At 29.8% G+C, this 21,474-nt stretch overlaps 1 protein-coding gene across 8 annotated transcripts in view; it reads left to right on the top strand.

Moving 5' to 3' along the window:
- The window catches only part of Gdap2 (ganglioside induced differentiation associated protein 2), a 79,151-nt gene extending 62,430 nt beyond the window's left edge, over window positions 1–16,721 (top strand). For all 8 annotated transcript variants that reach the window (XM_036377919.2, XM_036377912.2, XM_036377966.2 and 5 more), the window contains 5 exons: window positions 12,980–13,133; window positions 13,200–13,339; window positions 13,520–13,574; window positions 13,639–13,782; window positions 15,283–16,721. In XM_036377919.2, the coding sequence (XP_036233812.2) occupies window positions 12,980–13,133; window positions 13,200–13,339; window positions 13,520–13,574; window positions 13,639–13,782; window positions 15,283–15,327 (538 nt within the window). In that variant the 3' untranslated portion in view covers window positions 15,328–16,721. The remainder of the gene's footprint in view (window positions 1–12,979; window positions 13,134–13,199; window positions 13,340–13,519; window positions 13,575–13,638; window positions 13,783–15,282) is intronic.
- The last annotated feature ends 4,753 nt before the right edge of the window (window positions 16,722–21,474 follow it).

The following is a 21,474-nucleotide window of genomic DNA, read 5'->3' as shown; positions in this document are numbered from 1 at the left end:
TCTTCTTGCCTTCTCGCTAATAAAATTGCCTTTTAAGGTTTTGCTTTGACTCTTGTGTAACTTTTTGGATCTAAATTTTGAATTATTTTTCTTAAAGTAGCAATTTTTATAATTGAACACATTGCCATAATTTCCATAAATATAATTGGCTTATAGTTTAGCCAATCGAAAAAAGTAAACGTATACGTTTCATTGTTGATTTATCAATCCAAATTATTTTAAGCGACGGTTATTTAGACCCGACTGTCTCTAAAGCTTTTATATTATATATAGATATACACACTTTTTCGGTATAAATGTCATCTTTGAGGCAATAACAATATTATAAATCTTTAAATATTAATTATATAATTATCAATTCGCCACATTTTCGCATATTTCGTTTTAGTATTTTTTTCCTTTTTTATTTAGTTTTTTTCTTAACTAGCCGTTTCTAATAACCGAATTAATTGCAAATCGGTTAAACCTATTTGTACTGAATCGAATGCATTTAATCTAGATTCAAATAGAATATATTGAACTCAGTTATATAAGTGCAAAGACCTCAACAAACATTTTCAAACACGTTTTGATTGGAGCCAGTTTATACTCATATTTTACATATTTTACAAAATATTATGAATCTGTATATATAAAAATTCCTGGACTCATATACAAACCAAGTACTGTACGTAATATATATACATATATTTATATATAGATATGTATATGTATATTTAAAAAAATTTTAAAAACAAGATATTCCAAAAACTCCATGACTCAAAATTTCTAAAATGTTTACATATAAAATTTTTAAGAAATTATGAAGAAAATTGAAAAAAAAAAATAAAAAAGTGTTCCAAAAAAGCAACGATTTCAAAATTTCTAGAACCGAATGCTATATTAAATTCCACAAAAACTCAATTTAAATTCAAATATTTGCACTTTTATTGCCGTTTCGCAAATTTCTATCAATCCAACACGCCATTAAATTTTCAAATTTCAACTGCATCTGTTGCATGTTTGTGTGTATGTATGTGTGTATTAAAGTGCTCTCGCTTAAAATTAATATTCGGCATTACTCAGTTCAACATGTGCAATACAAATTACGAATTATGTTCCAAAAATACGATTGAATTAATGCAAAATCAGTTTCATTTAAAACTGAAATTTATAAATACATACATATGTACATACGTACATACATATTTGCATATCTATATGGTCATGTAAGCAATGTACATTCAACTCAGTTTGCCTGCGCGTTTGTTGTTATGCCTCAAGTATTTAAAATATTTTTGCGTGCGAAAATTATAACAAACTTCGCTTTATTGTTAACAGTAAAAATATAATTTTGTATGTGTGCATTTTTTAATTGAATTTCGCACACTTTGAAATAAATTTTTAATTAATTAGTATTCAAGCCCTTTATGGAAACACTTTTGATCCCTTTAGTGAAGCGGTTAGTTTGCCAGCCTTTTCACACTGATTATGCAGTATCCAACCGGAAATCGGGGCACTCCAGCAGTAATTGTTAACTTCACACATATAGATATTTGTAATTAATTATTTAAAGAACACCGAAATCAAATGAAATCCCTCTTTCACTCGATTAATTGCGTTAAATTATTCGATTCAGATTTGATCAATAACAGACGACTATACTACAAACAATAACTGATAATTATAATTTTAGTAAATGTTATATAATACAAAAATCGATATAATATATAATAATAAACTGACTAAATAAAAAATTATGTTTATTCTAAATCAAATAAACTTGTTTCAATAGTCGATTTTTTTCAAAATTATATAAATTTTTCTCGATTAATCTATCGATATTCGAATATTCGCCATTAATTTAAAAAAAACTTAGTTAAATACCGCCTTTATATTCGATTATTGCTACATACCTATAAACAAATCCAATAAATATATTATATTAATTTGTGCAACAAAAGTCGTAAATCGGTTATTTTGTCAATCAATATATTTTAACGAATCGATGTAACTCGGTAAATTTTCGACTGTTCAGTATTATTTATTATCTAAAAAAAAAAAAATTAAGTTGCTCGAAGTCAAAATAATCGATTACTTCCACATACAACAAACTTTATTGTGTATATTTATATGCAAGTAATAATAAATCGATCGATAAACTTGCTTTGATAGTCGACTCTTTTTCAAAAATCCATCAATTTACGTCTCTTACACTGTCGATATTCGATTATTCGCTTTTATTTACAATAGTTAAGTTGATTAAACGTCAAAAACGTCAATTATTGCTACTCTGAATACTGAAGATTTTTGTGTGAAAAAATTGATATTAACTCTATAAATATATATAAAGTATATTGAAAAACTTTCCCTTTTTCAAAAAAAATGTATGCTTAAAAATTTTTATAAAACTTCTTAACATAAAAAAAAATATGGAAAATGTTAAATGAAAATAAATTTAGATTAAAAAAATTAATTTTCTACAAGTTATCGTGTTCATGAAAAACACAAGCTTACTTGTAAATATGTAAGCCAATGAGATTGAAAAATAAGCGAAGCTTTAATAGTTAAAATCTCATTTTCAAGAACCGAAATGTTTTGCAAATACATGTATGTATGTATCCGTGCATTAATATATGTATGTTGATTCAATTTGTATGGAACGTAAACGCCCAAATATTGAAGAAGACTGTAATTATTGACTCCACAATGTGGTTCACCACGACAAAGCAATTATAAATACAATCGCATATACATATGTTCATATGAAAAATATATATTATATATTGATGCATATTAAAAACAGCGATAAAAACAACAATGTTGCAAATGTTGATGAATCTAAACTTATTTCAAATAAACACAAGCGCACATACATAGGAAGTCATACAATATGCGGTGTGTGTATGTATGTTTAACACACGTATTCAATAGCTGTAGTCACACGCCAAGCGTTTGAGCGGTAAAAGCTAAAATAACAACTTTTTATGTGAAAACTTAAATTCTTACATGTACATACATACATGTACCTGCATATTGCACAAAATTAACAAAAGCAATTTATATTTATTTTTCCATTTTTCCCCTGCAGTTTTATTGTTAAACTTAGCTTTCAAAATGAAATTCACGCAAAAAAAAAACAATAAAAAAAATTAATAAGCGCTTGCTTAAATCAACTCAAATCATTAATACTCTAACGCTCAGTAGTCGTTCACATAAGTAAATAAACCGCAGACTTAACTGTTTTTGACTTTCCTTCTACAATTTCCAACCGCCAAAATGATTTACTCACTTATTTATCTATATTTGCTGATTTAATTAATGACTAGCACTTTATAACAAATACTCAAGCCGTGCTCATTCACACGCGTCGCGCTAGTTAGTGACCGTTATTGATCATACGATGATTACACTCGGTGATGACAGCTGTATTTTTCTTCTTCTTTTTTGTGTTTTCGTTGATTTTTTTTTTATTCTTGTTGATGGCAATGACATCTTTAAGTGAATGAATGCTTATTGCTTTTGAAAAGATAGAGCACGGCTTAAAAAAGGCAATGAATTTAGAGCAAATTTTTAAGAAATTTTGTAGCCACGTTTTTATGAGAGATTTTTAGAATCTTTTGTTTGAAATGTATACAGACACAGTTATACATGAAATTAAATAATATTTTTATATTAAAAAATGTAATTTTCTTTCCATGAATATTCCATAATATGAATAAATCGAATATGAGTACATAATCTTTGACTTTATGATACACCTTTATCAAGAAAATTTAAAATTGAATATTTATCTTCATTGACGTCAAGACAATCGGATATTTGTTACCAAAGTTTCCGAAAAACTTTCAGTTATATTCAGATTATCTCATCAAATGAAAAAGTTGTTCATTCAACCGAAATGTGCGTACTCTCCGATTTCCTTCGCTTTCCATCAATTTTTAACAAAATAAAGATCGTTTTATGAGTGGCCTGGTGTGCTGTATTCCTCAGTGATTCTTTATAATGTTGCGTCCGTGTAATAATTGCATCTTTTTTTTATAATTAAATATAGAACCCCGTCAGGAAAGTTAGATTGATCCTAAATATTTATGCATATTATACCTTTAAAGCTTTGCTACAGCTTTGATGGAATTTTATTTTTATTTAAGAAACATTGAAATGCTAAGTCGCCTCGGAACAATATTATTATCGGAAGATTTTTCATATTAGATATATATCAAGAAGTTAGTCATAACCTCTCGAGAGGCAATCTAAATAGAAATACGAGGTGTTGTCAAAGGAACAGGTGAATTTTATTTATTTATTTATTCATCAATAACTACTTTGTCCCCTTCAAAGTAGTCCCTCTCGCATACAATACACTTGCGCCAACGCTTTTTCCAATCCTCGAAGCACTTCTGAAATGTGCTTTTCGGTATGGCCATCAGCTCTTCTTCGATTCTGACTTGATCTCATCAATTGTGGCAAAATACTTTCCTTTCATTGGTTTCTTCAGCTTTGGAAATAGGAAAAAGTCGTAGAGAGCCAAACATTGAGCAAACCTGGATCGAAAAATTTTGTGATATGACTAATACAAAAGATACTAAACTTGTTAGACAAAAATATATCCTTTAGATGGCGCTGTGGCAATAAATGTCATTAAAAATATGAAAATATAAGTATAAAAACCTTGAAAACATCATACAAGGGATTTCCAAGAACTACAAAGGATTACACGAATTTCCGAGTTAATCCACTGATAAAAATACTTAAGCAAGTAAGATTATTTAGTATTGTTTAATTCTTATTATATGTAAAAGTAAACAACAAAAATAATTATCCCGAACATCAAGTCAAATTCCCAACACTTGCTTCAATAAGTCGCTTAAAAATAAGGCCCAGTTTAAATAACGGTGTACAAATCTGAAAAATTATATTGAAAACAATTACTTGAAATTTTATTTCATAAAAATGCAAATTCCATACGTGTGACGCAAATGCATAAACCAAATGATTGCATTTAAATTACATTAAAAATTTAAAAAAAAGTAACTTCCGTAATTCGGACTGGAAAAAGAACTCTTTTCGGTACACAAAAATACATGCAGAGCACTTAACGACCGCAGAAGTAACACATCATTTACGTCACAGCAATTTGGGTGCGGAAAAAGTTCACGAAATCAATTTAAAAAAAACTTGTGAAATTTAGGATAATGGCTTAAAAAGTTTGTGACGTCAAAAGAAAGTACATAATTGGGGTTTAACTTTAAAAACACGCCTTCAATTGGTTATTAATAATATTGTAGTATAATTAGTTGTTCTCATATAAACTTTGGAAAGTGGTATAAATATACTAGACTGATATAATGAAATGGAAATAGATTTAGAAGGGTTTATAGTTAGAAGGTTCCAAAGTGGCGAATAGAAGATACCTTGGAACTCATTGCACCACTTTAAAGTGGCATTCACGTACACGTTTTAATTGATTTTTATTCTACAGGTTATTTGTTTCTTTGTCATGTAAGTGTTTAACAAGAGAATAGTACTCAAGCATAACCAAGAGAGAATTGGCGAAACAAAGGAACTGGCAAGCATTTATACTTAGCGAGTGACGAATAGAAAGCCTCTATTATTAATCGAAATAACACAAATGATAAAATTTACCGAATCTGAGTGCTAGAAAAAACTAAAAAGTCACGTTATTCTTAAAAGCGATGTTAAATAAACTAGAGAGTACCAAGTATACCATAAATTAATTTGTATGACGTTACCGTGCCAAAAGTCAACCTACAATGTTACCTACACTCTATATGCTAATGTATTTTTACTTATTTTCACATTTAATTTCGTTATATCCATTTACATGACCGAAATAAGGCATTGAGTGATGGTTAAACGAATGATAACAACGTAGTGTCACAAGTAATAGTTGTGTGTTGTGCATGAATACAAGTCTACATGCCTGCAGACTTATTTCTTACTCAATATTTATTTTAGTAAGAGGCTAAGAAAGCTTACTAATTAAGCACACGCATTAAAAAGTTAAATGTTTTATTCGTAATTTTTACTGCATACTTATCTATGCCTGATATTTATACATATATATAAAATAAATATATATATATGTAAATATTTCAATGTGTAGAAGGTCCCGAAAGGTCACACATACTACGTGGCGTCGGTGGTATGGGTAAGTTTGACTTTAGTAGACGCCATAATATTTGTCACATCAAGGCCGGCAGAATAAATGCATTCGAAAGCATAAGCAATGTGAATGCAGTGAATCTGATGAAGATAAAGATTCAGCAATACTGTATACTTTTGTAGCAGCATCACTGAGCATGTTAATCTGTATGGTCGTCACTGACCGAAGAATTTACTAAAGTGATCAAAAACCATCTAGAAATGCTATGTGGTTGGTCAAATTGTAATTTTGTTGGTTTGATTGTGAGTCCATAACTCAAGAATGCAAAGATTTTGTTAATTCAAAGGCTAGGCGATAGGGTGACAAAGAAGGCGACGCACCCTCTAACGTCAATTTGGATCTCTACGGTTTATTTTTAAATTTCATAAGCTACAAAAGCATTTTTAAAGAGCGACGGTGCAACATTTTAGAATAATTTGATCGAACCTATCGTTTACCTCAAGTTCAGCGTTTCTGAAGAATGCAGTGTTATCAATTAACAAGTGGCTATCAGCGATTTGTCAAGTTTAAGGTTTTCAGTTAAATTTAGGCTTTATATACTCGTATAACTGTACAGGCGAAAGACTTTTTTAGGTGATAATATTATACCGAGATCTTTAGGAAAACATAACTTGCTTTTCTGTAGATGATCTTGCTCCAAGGCCATAAGTGTTATAAGCTCCTTTTAGACTGAGGCAAAACGCGTTTCACTGGAATTATGGTCATAAATAGTAATGGAAATACACATTGTAAACTTTGGTCTATTTTTAAGAAGGGTATACTGAAAGTCTTTTTTCTAAAGAGCTGGAACAATTATATTAAAGAAGCATTAGCCCAACAACTATCCCATGGCAGTCGGGTGTGTTATTTATATCCTGAACAGGGTATATTAAGTTTTCCACGAAGTTTGTAACACCTAGAAAGAAACGTCGGACACCCTATAAAATATATACTCGTATATAAATGATCAGCATGACGGACTGTCAACCCGTCTGTCTGTATATAGTTTTGAGATATCGATTTGAAACTTTTCCTACGTCTTTTTCCCTCCAAGAAGCTACTCATTTGTCCGAACAGTCGATAACGTACCACTATAGCATATAGCTATCATACAAACTGAACGATCAATATCAAGGTAAATATATTTTTATACCCTTTTATGCTATAAAAATGTACCTGTGAAGGGTTTTATAGCTTCGGTGTAATCGAAGCAAACGTTTTTCTTCTTTTTGTTTATATTTCTACTCTTTTGGCAATGATTTTTTCTTGCTTGCTCTGATATGTATGCAACAAATGCAAATGAGCTTTGAATGGCTAAAAGTCCTAAGTGAAATCACTTGAAAGTCGATAGTGATAAGACGCACCTCCATCATGAGTATACATTTCTCCGATGTGTCACATAAATTTTCTATTTTATTTTAGAATTTTGTTTCACAAATAAAACAATATTTCTGAAAAGATAATGTTGTGGAAAAACAAACTGCTACAATTTACAACCCAGAAGTACAACAAATTTTATATTCGTATCATACTTGGTATATATGTAGATATGTACATACATATATGATAAAAGACAAATAAAAAAGTTGTCAGGTAATAGTTAAATATTTTGCTTGGTTATGCAATGCAAAAACTTGCAAAGTCGAGTTGCGCGCATTTCAGAAGAAAATTAAATAAGAAAAATAAAAAAAAATTGAAAAATGCAAAATGCAAAATTTCTACAAAAACAAATGTTTTTCTTTACTTAAACTCAATATGAAATGAGCTCGTGTGACATTAATAAAATGTGTACATGTGTTGCTGCCTTTGTTTGATGATTTTCTGTTGCGGAAAGAACAGCCAGTAGCTTAATCACAAGTTTACCGTTAAAACGCTTTATTAGCTCAACAGTCATAGATGATACAAACATGTCATTTATAGATGTGTATGTATATATGTGAATTTGGGAATCTGTATATGTGTATTTATATGTATGTAAGTATTAGGGTGGAGCGAAAAAAAAAATTTTTTTTTGCTTAGCCTGAGGGTAAAATCTGTAAATTATAAAAAAAAGAAAATTTTTGGACAAACATTTTAGTATAGTTTTAAAGTAAATTTCGAGTTAAAATTTTTTTTGGACAAGAAAGAAAAGTTGAAAATTTACTTTAAAAGTGAGTGGCAGCCTTTAGATGTTAAAATTTTGTTTTTCTTTTTGTCCAAAAATTTTCTTTTTTTTTATGATCTACAGATTTTACCCTTGTAAGTATATATATGTATATATATCTAAATATATGTTTGTATGTTTATGGCGCTGCCGCTTATCACAAACCGCTGTACGGACGATAAAGCGTGACTGCTACTGCATTACGGTTAGGCACATAAACATTTGTACTATATATCTATGTGTTTGTATGTATGTGTATTTGCAAAAACTGACTCTAAAGCCATCAACTGCAGACAGATTTATAAACGCATAATGTTGAAGCATCACACATATAGTACATATATATATATGTATGTATGTACAAATGTATGCACATAGTTATTTTATATTTACATACCCAGCTACATATGTACATGTGAAAAAAGTATGGACATGTGCATATAGCGCTCCTTATCAAGCATCCAATGCGGCACGTTTCTCAAACAAACGCTAATGGCTGCTGATTTCTGGAAGCTGTGCCTTGTTGACAAGCAGCAGATTTGAATTTATATAGCTTTTACGTGTTGTTATTATTGTTTTGATTATATATATTTACTTAGTGGAATACAGAATTGCGCATACATTGTAGATATGACGTGTAATGCGGCAACGTTTATGAAATTTTAATGCGTACTAGTTGTTATGATAGCACAAAGTAAAATACACACATACATACAGGCCTACATATGCAAAATACACACATGCAAATATCGAAAATATACACATACTTTTGACGCTAAAATATTTGCAAGTCCCTACATGCATATAAACATATATACATACAAACATATATAAATAAATATATGTATTTAATTTTGACAAGTGCTTTATAATTATAATATTACAATAAGCTATACATACATATGTTCATACATTAATGTACACAAATACATACATTCCAGCATTTGCTTATGTCACATTTCACAGCATTTTTAAACTCAGCTGAGTGTGTTTTCTACTGATCAATCATACGTCACTTAGTGCTGATTGATTTGCCGCATCTACAATCATTTAGTAAAACAAGAAGAAACGTTAATTTCGGTAGCACCGAAGCTATAATACCCCACACACATACAAATGATTTCATAAAAAACCTAATTTTGATGGGCCAGTTTTTAAGGCAACTATATCCTATAGTGGTCCGATCTGAACTATTTCTTCGCAGATTCTACCGTTGCTTTGGACAAGAAGCCACGTCGAATTTCATGAAGATATCTCAACAAATAAAAGATAATTTCATACAAAAACTTGATTTTGATCGCTCAGTTTGTATGGGATCTATATACCGTAGTGATCTCATTTGAACACTTTCCTCGCAGATTATACCGTTGATAAATTTCGTGAAGATATCTTTTCGAATAAAAAATATTTCCATACAAGGACATGATTTTGATCGTTCAGTTGTATGGCAGCTATATCCTTTAGTGGTTCGATATCGTGGGGAAATATGAAAGCATCCAGAATTGTGGAAAAATAATTCAATGATCTTTACTTTTCCGTCGAATTCCGTCCAAAACCAACATGTCTTGACCACCATATTCCACACATTTAGTTCCTTTGGATTTTTCACTGTTTCCAACACTGGAAAAGCTAGGAAAGAAAAGCTATTTGCCGTCATAGAGGACATAATGGTCATATCGCTGAAAAAACTCTAGATTACATATACTTAAAATGCTTACCAATAGTATTTAAAGGGATAGAAGAGATGTGGGCATAATTTTGTTATATATGTAGGTATAATATGAAAAGGACTATTTGGGAGAATATAAACTCATTCTCAATTCATAAATTAAAGAAGAAAGAAAAATTGTATTTAAAAAATATCCAAAGTTTTTAACACATATGTACGTCGTATATAAATTCAATCTGCGATGACTTTTGGTTAGAAATTTAATACAAGTATACTGCCTCATAATGTTGATGGCTCAATCAGCTGAGGGAAAACATTTTGTATTGAATAATTTATATTTGTGACTGGCTGTCTGATGAACTTAGAGTACTAACTACTCAATCAAATCAGCAACCGAAAGGCATGACTAGATGGCAATCATAATTTAACATAAAAATTTTTTTTGAGTTGGAAACTCTGTTTAAAACCCTTTCGACCTAAACATTTCTCCCATGACTTATGTTTGATAAAAGTCTTCTACTATTTGTATAGTATAGTTGGCAATTCTGTTTGCAATATTAACTTAAAGTAATAATTTGAGGTATTATTTTTAAAATTCAAGTACTCTGCAAACGAAAAACACATTTTACGCTGATATAACCTTACTACTTTAAAGTCATGTTTTTCTAAACAGGCGTTTGTCAATAATTTATTCTAAAAGTCTTAATTTCTGATAAAAATAAGTACACATGTATTGTACATTACAGTGGGTCAAAAATAACACTAACTTATTTTTCGCTTGATACTCTGAAAAATTGGTTCATAGACAGCTATACAAGTATGATTATGTTATAAAATTTATAAGAAAAAAATTGCCTTAAAATAATCAAACTTTAACTGTTAAAATTTTTTAAACGGTTAGGTTTTACCAAAAAATCGTACAAGACCTTTTATGTAGAGCAATCAATTTCCTACAACTACTGAGATATCTTTTCTAGTAGTTGGAAGCTAGATATAAATTTTTCTATCTGATAATAAGAAAAAAATAGAAAACTGTAAGGCTGAAAAACTTCCCGTTATAAATAAGAGCGACTTTCTTAGAGGTGTCTATCAAACAATTTCTCAGTGTACCAAGCTAAAAAAAATAATCGTTTTGTTTTTTTCCCACCCTAATGTAAATGCAAACATTTCTAGGTTTCCATTACTCACAATTTATCGCATGATTGTGCCAAATTTTTATTGATGAAAGTTTTGTTTTCCATTTTTTATACAATTAACATAAATAAATAACTGAGTAATTGTTATGTTTGTGTAAATAAATGATTAACGTATGATTTACTGACATAAACGTATGCAATAGAACTAAATACAATCGAATATTGTATGTAACATACATACATATGTACTTATGTAAATAAATACGACTTTTCGCTGTGCTAATAAATATTATATGTATATATCTACTATATAAGTATATGGTAATATAAAATAAAAATTACTTTATGTTCGTTTGTTTGCATTACTTGCCACATTTATTCTAATTACTTCCTAATTTGATTAGTATAGCCTTTCCAATGGCTGTAATGCATGGCATTTAAATACATACATACATATGTACATAAACAACTCTCCGAAGCGGGCACTCTACTGTTAGTCTCATACTATTATATTTTAGTATATATATATATATATGTATGTAAATATATATATTCGCAACAGTTTACTTTCCGTGGTTTACAATTCAAAAGTGTATTTCTACTTTTGGTAGAATAATATTTACATAATTACATATGTATATATTTGCCAGCTTTTTATAATTTATGAAATGTCATATATTTACAAATATCATGAATAATACAAGTAAATATTGTTTAAAATAAATGCAAACATACATGCAAACATACGAGTATTTAAAAATTTATGACAGCCTTAAGTGAAGTAATGTTTACGTACATTACAATATATTTTTTTTCTAAAAGTTACGAATATCCGCAGCAAACAGCGAAAATTAACATTAATTAAGGCTATTGAATTTTTTGTGGTCAACACTGTACTTTATTTTTGTAAAAAACAGAGTAACGGTTAGGACCAAGGCCCGAAAGCTTAATTTCTTAAAGTGGTTATGAAAATTGCGAAGTGAATTATTAACTGTCTTTGATTCGCCAAGCATCAGCGAGTTACGAATCGAACACATTTAACTATCTATTTAAAAAACTAGCAGCACTGACAACTAACTGTCAAAAATTATGAATATTTGGTCGTACTTAAGCAACTAACCACTTCTTTGCATGTCTCATAAAACCCATCCACCTAACACCCCGCTCCCTAGGGTTCGGATTCCTTTGAAACAGCACGTTTTCTGGACCTCCCATTAGATTATTTCTATTACAATTAATTTGCGCTTTCCCCCAAGCAGGGTTTAGTTACTCCACTACAAAAACCATTATTTGGAAGCAATAAGCACTTTCACAGTCCAGAAAATAAATAAGAATATATTAAAATAAAACTAATAAAGACTGTTTATAATATAATACTTTTATAATAAAAAAAGTTTACAGAAATTTTAAATAATAAATAAATATATTCTAACAATTTTCTTTGCTGTCATTTTTAGATATAGTAATTTGTCATTTGATACACAATAGAAAAATGTGTCTGAAAATTTTAAAACAAAACTTAACAGGACTGAAAAAATATCCGCATACTCTCTAGTATCGAAGTCAACTCGCTAATTTTGTTTTTGCTTTTGCAAGGAAATTTTTTGACAAGAGATTTTCGCCCAACAGAGATCGATCATAGAAATGCCGAATCGATGAAAGCTACTATCTAATACTACAACCTTGTTTAATACGCTTACCGCTCTGAAACATCAGTAATGGCTGGTGGGTGATAGGTCATAACAATCCCAAAACTGATGTTATTTTTTTTTAAACCAATAATCTGTAAAAATTAGAATGCTTACCAGAAATATATTTTATATTTTAGAAAAAGTTAATAGCAATCAAAGCTAATGTTTCCATTTTTCTATTTTCTCTCTTGACAGATATGAACGCCTCTTACATCGCGCTCAAATTGAAGATCTTACAGAAGTCTCCGGCATTGGATGCCTGTATCAGAGCGGCGTCGATCGTTTGGGCCGACCAGTTGTCGTGTTTTGCGGCAAATGGTTCCCAGCACACAATATCGATTTGGAGAAGGTAAGTGTAACACGCCATTTACTGACGGAATCCGAGTATTTATCGAGCCTCTCTTTTCACCTACAGGCACTTTTGTATTTAATAAAACTTTTGGATCCCATCGTTAAGGGCGATTATGTAATTGCGTACTTCCATACTTTAACTTCAACAAATAACTATCCATCACTTCACTGGTTGCGTGAAGTATACAGTATATTACCATACAAGTAAGTACGAAAGCGAAAATATTAAAATACATATATATTAATCAAATAATTTTTCACAAAAAAAATTTAAAATTTATATAAAAAGAAAAAAAATATTAATGTAGGGAAAACAAATTTTAATTATTTAATAATATACAAAATGTATTTTTAATTTTAATAATTTTCTTCTAAATTTTTAAGGTACAAGAAAAACCTGAAGGCCTTCTATATTGTGCACCCAACATTCTGGACTAAGGTGAGCTAAAGAAATACTGAAAACAATTACTTATATAAATTTACTGAAATTTTGTTTTAAATAGATGATGACCTGGTGGTTCACAACATTTATGGCGCCCGCCATCAAAGCCAAGGTACACTCACTTCCCGGTGTCGAGCATTTATACTCCGCCATTTCCAAGGATCAATTAGAGATACCCGCATACATCACCGAATACGATATGACGGTAAGTGTGTATAACTCAAAAATGCAGAATCATAACAAAAAGCACCTACGCTTCTTTGGTAGTTGATTTTTTGTTGTTAGAGGGCTCAAAATGTGTAATATTATCGCAGATATATAGGGTCAAAGGTGCGGTAGATAGACTGTTTTCAGATGGAAAACTACTTTAGCAGTGTTTATGCACACTCTTCTTTAGAAAAAATAAGAAACGTTTGAGGTCCCTACTTAATACCCCAATCCTTTGCCAATGACACATATGGAGAATATCAGAAATTTAGGAGGTCATATAGATTATAAATATTTAAAGCAAATTTGCAACAGCAACACAGATTTCGATGAGCTCCTTTCAAAAGTCACATCTGATTCGAACCTGCTGATTTCCTGCTGATTTCGAGGCAAGACAAAAGTTACCAGACTCCCTTAACGACAGCCGGCAGGCGTATTGCTGCGATATGCGCTCTAAGGTTCAGGAAAGTTGGGTATATAAAGGGATCTGAACCAGGACACACCGAAATTCTCTCCTCCTTCAACTAACTTCCTCAAAACTTGGATCACTGCGACGCAGAGGCTGCTCGTGGCGGATTTTTCTCTACTCACATATCGACGAGGAATATGTGGTTGGGGTGGAATCGCTGGAGAAGAAGTGCAGTGAGCTTTTTCATGGATAGGTCGAAACTAGGGAAGATTGTAGGGGGAGTTTTCTGCAAGCAGCTCTTCGTCAAACTTAGCTTTAGACTAAAGGAGCACTGTAGTATTTTTCAGGCAGAAATGCTGGCAATAGACGCAGTGCTACGACGTATAGCTCCTTTTAGGGAGGCGAGCGTCCACTCGACAACAGAGCGGCAAAACAAGCGCTGAACTCGCTAACTGTGCGCTTGAATCTAATCAAAGAGTGCCTGTTCACACTAAAAATGGAATCAAGCCACTGATGGAGGATGCGTGATAATAACGTAATCGCTGGCAACTGCAAAGTAGATGAGTTTGCCGGAGGGGGCACGCTTGCCGATCACATCGGAACGGGACCGAGTTGGATATTGGCCTAAAGTAGAATACAGGAGATCTACTGAACTACTTGCCTTTAGCAAAGTTCATCTTGCCGCCATCGTAGGGCTTCTAACTGGGCACTGTCCAATAAGTATTCACTCGAAGATCTCGTACTTTGTGCCTTAAAACATATATTTGAGTTTTATAGAACAAAACCTGATGTTTATAAGAAAAATTTGCAATTTGTTTTCAATAACAACAATGACTTATTCTAATAAAAAAAGTTTGTGATAAAATTTTTCAACTTTAACAAACCTAACTTTATTATTTTCTTATATAATTCCAATGTAATTATTTGTTTATTCAATTATTTACTATTTAAAATTAAATTGCTTTGAATTTAAACAAAAACAACAACAGTAAGGCCAAAAAATGGGTTTGAGTTTGAATTTGCAACCAAACTTTTTTTGCATTTGTTGTCTATTCGGTTAATTAATTGAAATTTCCATGATCCTTCCAGATTAACGGTCTGCATTACTTTACGCCGATGCCGACACCATCATAGATAACTGTTGTGACCATCTAGTCGTCTGCTGGTTCCAGTCTAAACACATAGTAACAACAACAATAACAATATGAAAAGCAACAACAATAAGCGCCTAGTGACGTTTAAAATTATAAGCGTGCACACACACATGCATACACACAATACATACATACGAAAGTAAAAAAACTAAAACTGTGACCAACAATCCATTGAAATGCTGAATGTTGTACCTACTGACATACCTAACACACACACAAACAATATGAATGTGTTTGTACTAAAAATATACATACATATGTTTTGTCAATGAAATTATGCTGCATATAAATACAAAATAGACTAATGTTGGCTAATGCTATATACATATATACACACACACATACTTACTTACACATATTTATATATATATATATATATAGTGAGCGTAATCATTTATAAATATGAAAACGAGTAATATTATTAGTTATTGCAATTATGAAACGAGAGTATTGTTATTAAAAGCTAATAAAAATTGTTATTCTGTGCGAAAAAAAAGGTTTAGCTAACTAGATTTTCAAAAAAAAAATTATATATATACATAAAATAATAATAACAAATAACAAAAAAAAATAATTAAAATTAGTAACTGAAACGTACAGTAGTTATGTAGCACAGCTAAAAAAAATTACGAGCTGAAAAAATTGTAGATTTACTTAGTTTTGACAACAACAAAAACAAAAACCAACAAAAATGTTCTTATGATGAGCATAGTTAATTAGAACAATTCGGTCGATTAGGAACGTTTTCAAAATTCATGCTGCTAGCAATAAATACACTTATTTACAACAAAACATATGAAGAAATTAACAAAAAAAATATTAAACGTTTATAAATTTACTGACGCATGTACATACTGACAGACATAGATATATACATTTGACTTAAATTATTAAACCAAAATATATATAAATTTAAATTGTATTGTATTGTATTGTATACTTATGCGCAGTAATTGTTAATATTATTACAATTATTTTTATAACTACATATATATGTATACATCTTTGTTAATTAAAACATGTACCGAATTTTTGTATTGAAAAAGCAAACACGCAAAAAAATTAAACATAAAATGTGTGTGTACATAAAGGCAGCAGTGACTGTATGTATGTAAACCAACACAAAAAAAATGCTATTATATTTTTGCAAATTAAAAACAAGAAAAACAATTTCAAAAGAAACAACAGTCAAAGTATGAATACATATATAAATGCCCAGCGCTGTATACAACAAATAACTTGCGCTTAGCTGTAAAATGTCATGAATACCTGCAAAAACAAAAACATACAAATAATTAAGCAGCCTGACATACATACAAACAATTATACCGTTACTAAAACACGAATTTACTACACAACAAACATATTTACACACACGCGTATATATGTTTTTTTATTTATTTAATTTAAATTAATTATGATGCATGATTTTAACGAAATAATTTTATTGTTAGTAGCATGTTTTTAGCATTTGCAAACAAACAACAAAGCAAACCGCATTATAATTGAAAAAACAAAATTATCAAAAAAACATTTTGTTTTAGTTATTGTACTCTAACGGCGCGTGTTTTGTGGCAAATAATTGAAAAATTTTAAATAATTTATTTTGTTTACAAACAATACTTATTTTTTATACGCAATTTTTTTTCAAATATTTCTAGTACCTTGATTATTGGTGTGCATTTTACTTAATATTATTTTTATTTACGAGTTATACATAAAATAAAATAATAACAATAAAAAAAGTCGAACAAAAAACACTTGAGTTTTTATTCTAATTGTTTGTACAGTGGCGTAAACAGTTTGGGGGCTCAGCGAAAGCGATTTGTAATGGTAGTGGTCATGCTGCAATTAACCGTTTACCCCTTAATCAGCTATTACGTAAGCTTTCTAAGCAAAAAATCAATTTAAATAAATAAATTTTCAATTTCGAAAGATATCGTAAGAAAATTGACTGCAAAATCTCGTATTTTAACCTGTTAATGTCAATTTTGAACATTTTTAGAAAAGTTAATAACAAAAAATATTGATCATAGAAGACTAAAAATTTTATTTAACACTTAAAATAAATTTTAAATTTTAGTAGTAAAAATTTTTTTACCCTTAAAATAAATTTTAAATATTTTTAAATTATTTTACACATATTTTTAACTAATTACTTATTGACTAAAAAAAACTTTGTTCGAAAGGTGCTGAAAATTTTAAATAGTCTAGGAATAATTTTCCGTTTTGAATTTCAATATGACTGCTAATTTTCTAAAAGTCCTTTTTAAAAAAATCGGCGAATTAATTTAAAAGAGCGACAACTCTACATAAGGGTTAAGCTAAGTATTGAAAAGTAGAATAAAACTCTCGTTAACTAAATTTATATTATTTTTGCCAACTTTAAGTCTTTTTAAGAAAATTTTAGATAATCACTTTAGAAAAAAAAATTTAAGCAATACCAATATAAACTTATTCGTGCTTTCATTTAACCCACCAACTACTTTTTTTTTTGAATTTACAACAACAATCTTCAAAGTTCAAAAGTTTTTACTTCAAATATCAACTTAAAATTTAACCCAAAGTCATTTTAACAAATTTAAAAAAAAAAAAATTTTAAATGTTCTCGGCGGTTTTTAAATTTAAAATATTTACTCAAACATAAAACGTTATGTATGGGCAAAAGAATCTACAAATTTTTAGTTTAAGTTTATAAATCAGTTTAAAAATTCATTCTTTAAATTTGTATTCAAATTCGCAAAGATCTAATAAAAAGTATGTATTAAATGATTAAAATATCCAAAAAAAACTTTATTAACTATGTATTTTAAAAAAATCCTGCTAAAAATTTTCAATTAAAAAAAGCGCTCAAAGCTCCAAAAGCAACCTTAAATGCACTAAAAAAAGAAATTGTTTGGTATAATGGGTTAAAAACTTCCACAAAAAACTAGTAATTTCGTTAAAAATCCTCCAAAAATTTTACTAAACCGCTAAATATCGCTGAGATCCTAAAAAATAAATGCCAAATTTCCTCATATTTTAAGAATTCGTGTTAATTTATTGAACCACAAAACCAACAAAAAAATGCCTTGCACACATTTTTCTTCCCACCAAAGCACTTTTAAAAAAATACTTATTGCCAAAATGTGCTCAGGGATTGATTTAAAGGCTTCTGAAACAGCATATAAATTATACATACATATATTATATACATCTCTACAACTCTAAGCTGGTAAGATATAAGTGCTTACAACTTTTCACAAACATTACATAATTATTAATCGCATCAGAGGTTAAAGCAAAAATACAGGGTACTTCAGTAGCAATAAATGCAGTTATTTATATATTAGCATGATTTTTTGATGAGCTGCAAATTTTAACAGAATCATTTTTTTTTTAGTAGAAGCACATTATGGTGTGCGTTATGTAGATTTTTTAGTAGAAGCACATTAGGAAGTGTATAATGTTTATTTTATTTTGAAAGCTTTCTGGGTTACAAGTGTTATATAATATTTAGGAGTTGGCCAAAAGAAATAATAATTAATGCGCGCCGTAATGAGCGAAAAATAAATTGTTTATAGATGCTTAAATACAATTAAATGCTAATTTTATTTTTTGTGAATATTTGATTATTTTTTGTAAAAAAAATTTAATAATATAATATTTTATATTGTAATGAACAAAATATGTTTAAAAAATATAATAGTATTTCATTTTTCATTTTTTTTTTAATGATAGTTATAATATTCTTGAAAAGTATCTTCGGCGCAGCCGAAATTAACGTTTTTTCTTTTTTTTTTATTAAAATTATTAAAACAAATAATTATTTAGGCTTCAAACAACAATAAACTAACAATATTATTATTTTTATAATACATTTTTTGTTATATACAATTTTAGCAGAAATTATTATATAACAAATCTTGCAAGGAATAAAATAAAACGAATGAAAACAAACAGATATGCACAATATTTTTTTTAATGAATATAAAAAATATTTTAGAGTCTCCATTGTTTCCGTTGTTTCAAAATCCTAAAAAAAAATAAAAAAACCATTATACCAAACAATTTCTTAAATTTTTATCTACAAAACAGTCAGTATTATATGGTTATAGTTTTTATTATTAAAGCTCAATATATTTCTGCTTTTATAATTTAACATATATGATTTCTTTTAATTTATAGAAATATATTTAAAAAATTTATAAAATATTTTTTATTGATTTTTATTGGTTTTATTTGTAAACCAAGCACAGTTATATTATTATAGTTTCTTATTATGAAAAATTACAAAAATCTGTGTGTTTTTATTTAACAGATATATTTTTTGAAATCATAAATGAATGATAAATTTCATTGAACACATTTAAATTAAACAAACTGTATTCAAATATACATACATATATACAAAAAGATCGTTATACTACATATTTAACACTTATGTATATACTATATACTCCTTAACTCCCCTCTCATTGCCATACAAAATAAGCCCATATATATGTCACTTGCCACTTTAAAAAGAATCTGCACATTTGTTATAAAAATATATATTGAAACCAAAAAAAATATATATAAATATATTATTGTAGTTCCAATTAAAATTCTCTGAAAGTACCTGCGAACACCAAATGCATTGAAAACATTGCCTAAAGTAGAACAAATTATAGTTATATAATATATACATATGTACCCATGTACGCTAAAACCCTTTATATGCATTGAATAAACATTTTCCAATTGACTTACATATAAAAATTTCCACTTTCTACTATCTAAAGCTATTGAAGCCGCTTAGAGTGGATAAGAAGACGCGATTTGTTCCTTACTAGTATTAGATATACATTCATACAAACACACACGCGTGACTACTTTTGTACATAAAAGCAATGAACTAGAAAACCTTTACTTGGATTATCGATAAGCTTGAGCTTGATAAATGTTTCTAGGATTTACAATTAAAAAGCATTTACTTCACTAATTAATACGTTTTGAAAAATTATGACTTCTTAATAATATACGAGTATGGCATGTGCGACAAGAAACCGTTATTTTGGCGATGACCATGAAATAAAAAGCATATATAAAGAGATTAGGGCGATTTTCCCGAGCATAAGTAAGATTATGTTCAAAAGTACGTGGAATACATAACTCATTGTAGCATAATTTTTTTTTTAGAGAGTGAAAAAATGCTTTCCGCATCATCATTGTGACGTCATTGGAATGGTATGTGCCACTTGCAGGTCAGTAGAAAACTCTCCTCTAAGGAACTGCCGCCCACCCTGAGACCGCTTTCGCATTTCTTCAAGGTGACGTTCCTTATTTCTCGTCTAGAGACTTACATGCCATTACCTAATTTCAGGTCCCGTTTTTTTTTAACTGTAGAACGTTTTCTATGTATGTTAATTTAGGAGACCAACCAAAGTGTGCAACCTATTTCACTCTATCTCACTCACTTACTATCGATACCAGCTTCGCCTCTGCGGTATGCCAATACTGCACTTAGAGCAGCTGTGCGATACACTTTTTCTAGGGCTTTACGTCGATTATTTTTCCTCAATGAATCTGTCCATAACTCTGCTCCGTAGAACGAAACATTCAGTGTGGTTGACATTAAAAGCTTCCGTTTTTCCCGTGTCGTTCATCCCGTGTTGACCATCAGCCTTCTGAGTTGGGAAGTTATTTCAAACGCCGTTTTTGCTGTGCCTAGTAGGTAAGTCTAGAGTCTAGTCTTACACCCAGGTAATTGACAACCCTTTGTGTCCTTAGAGTATCTATTGTTGTCCAGATGTCTACTATAACCAACCTATACCAGCTCGGTTTTTTCAGTGGCAAGTTGAAGGCCCCGCGCGTCAAGCCACATTTGTGCTGTAATCATAATCTAGTTTAACTTTCTGCTAGGTATGCATCGTCTAGGCATTATGAAGTTTAATATACCGTCGTAGCTGACGTGGGTGACGATCCCAGCGCAGCTCCTGACGTGACCTTTAAGTGTCGTGGTCCTTCAGAGGCTTTTATACAGCAAGATTCTATCTTTCAAATGCCTCCTTTCCATTAGGCTGATATATGTAGTAGTTATTTTAAAGTTCTCTTCTAATGTCGCATAAATAAATTTCCGAAATATATTTTTTGAATAGAGAAGGCA

This window comes from Bactrocera oleae, chromosome 4, assembly GCF_042242935.1.
Source record: "Bactrocera oleae isolate idBacOlea1 chromosome 4, idBacOlea1, whole genome shotgun sequence".
NCBI lineage: Eukaryota > Metazoa > Arthropoda > Insecta > Diptera > Tephritidae > Bactrocera > Bactrocera oleae.
The sequence above is the reverse complement of the archived record's forward strand: the minus strand, read 5'-3'. Positions and strand labels throughout refer to the sequence as shown.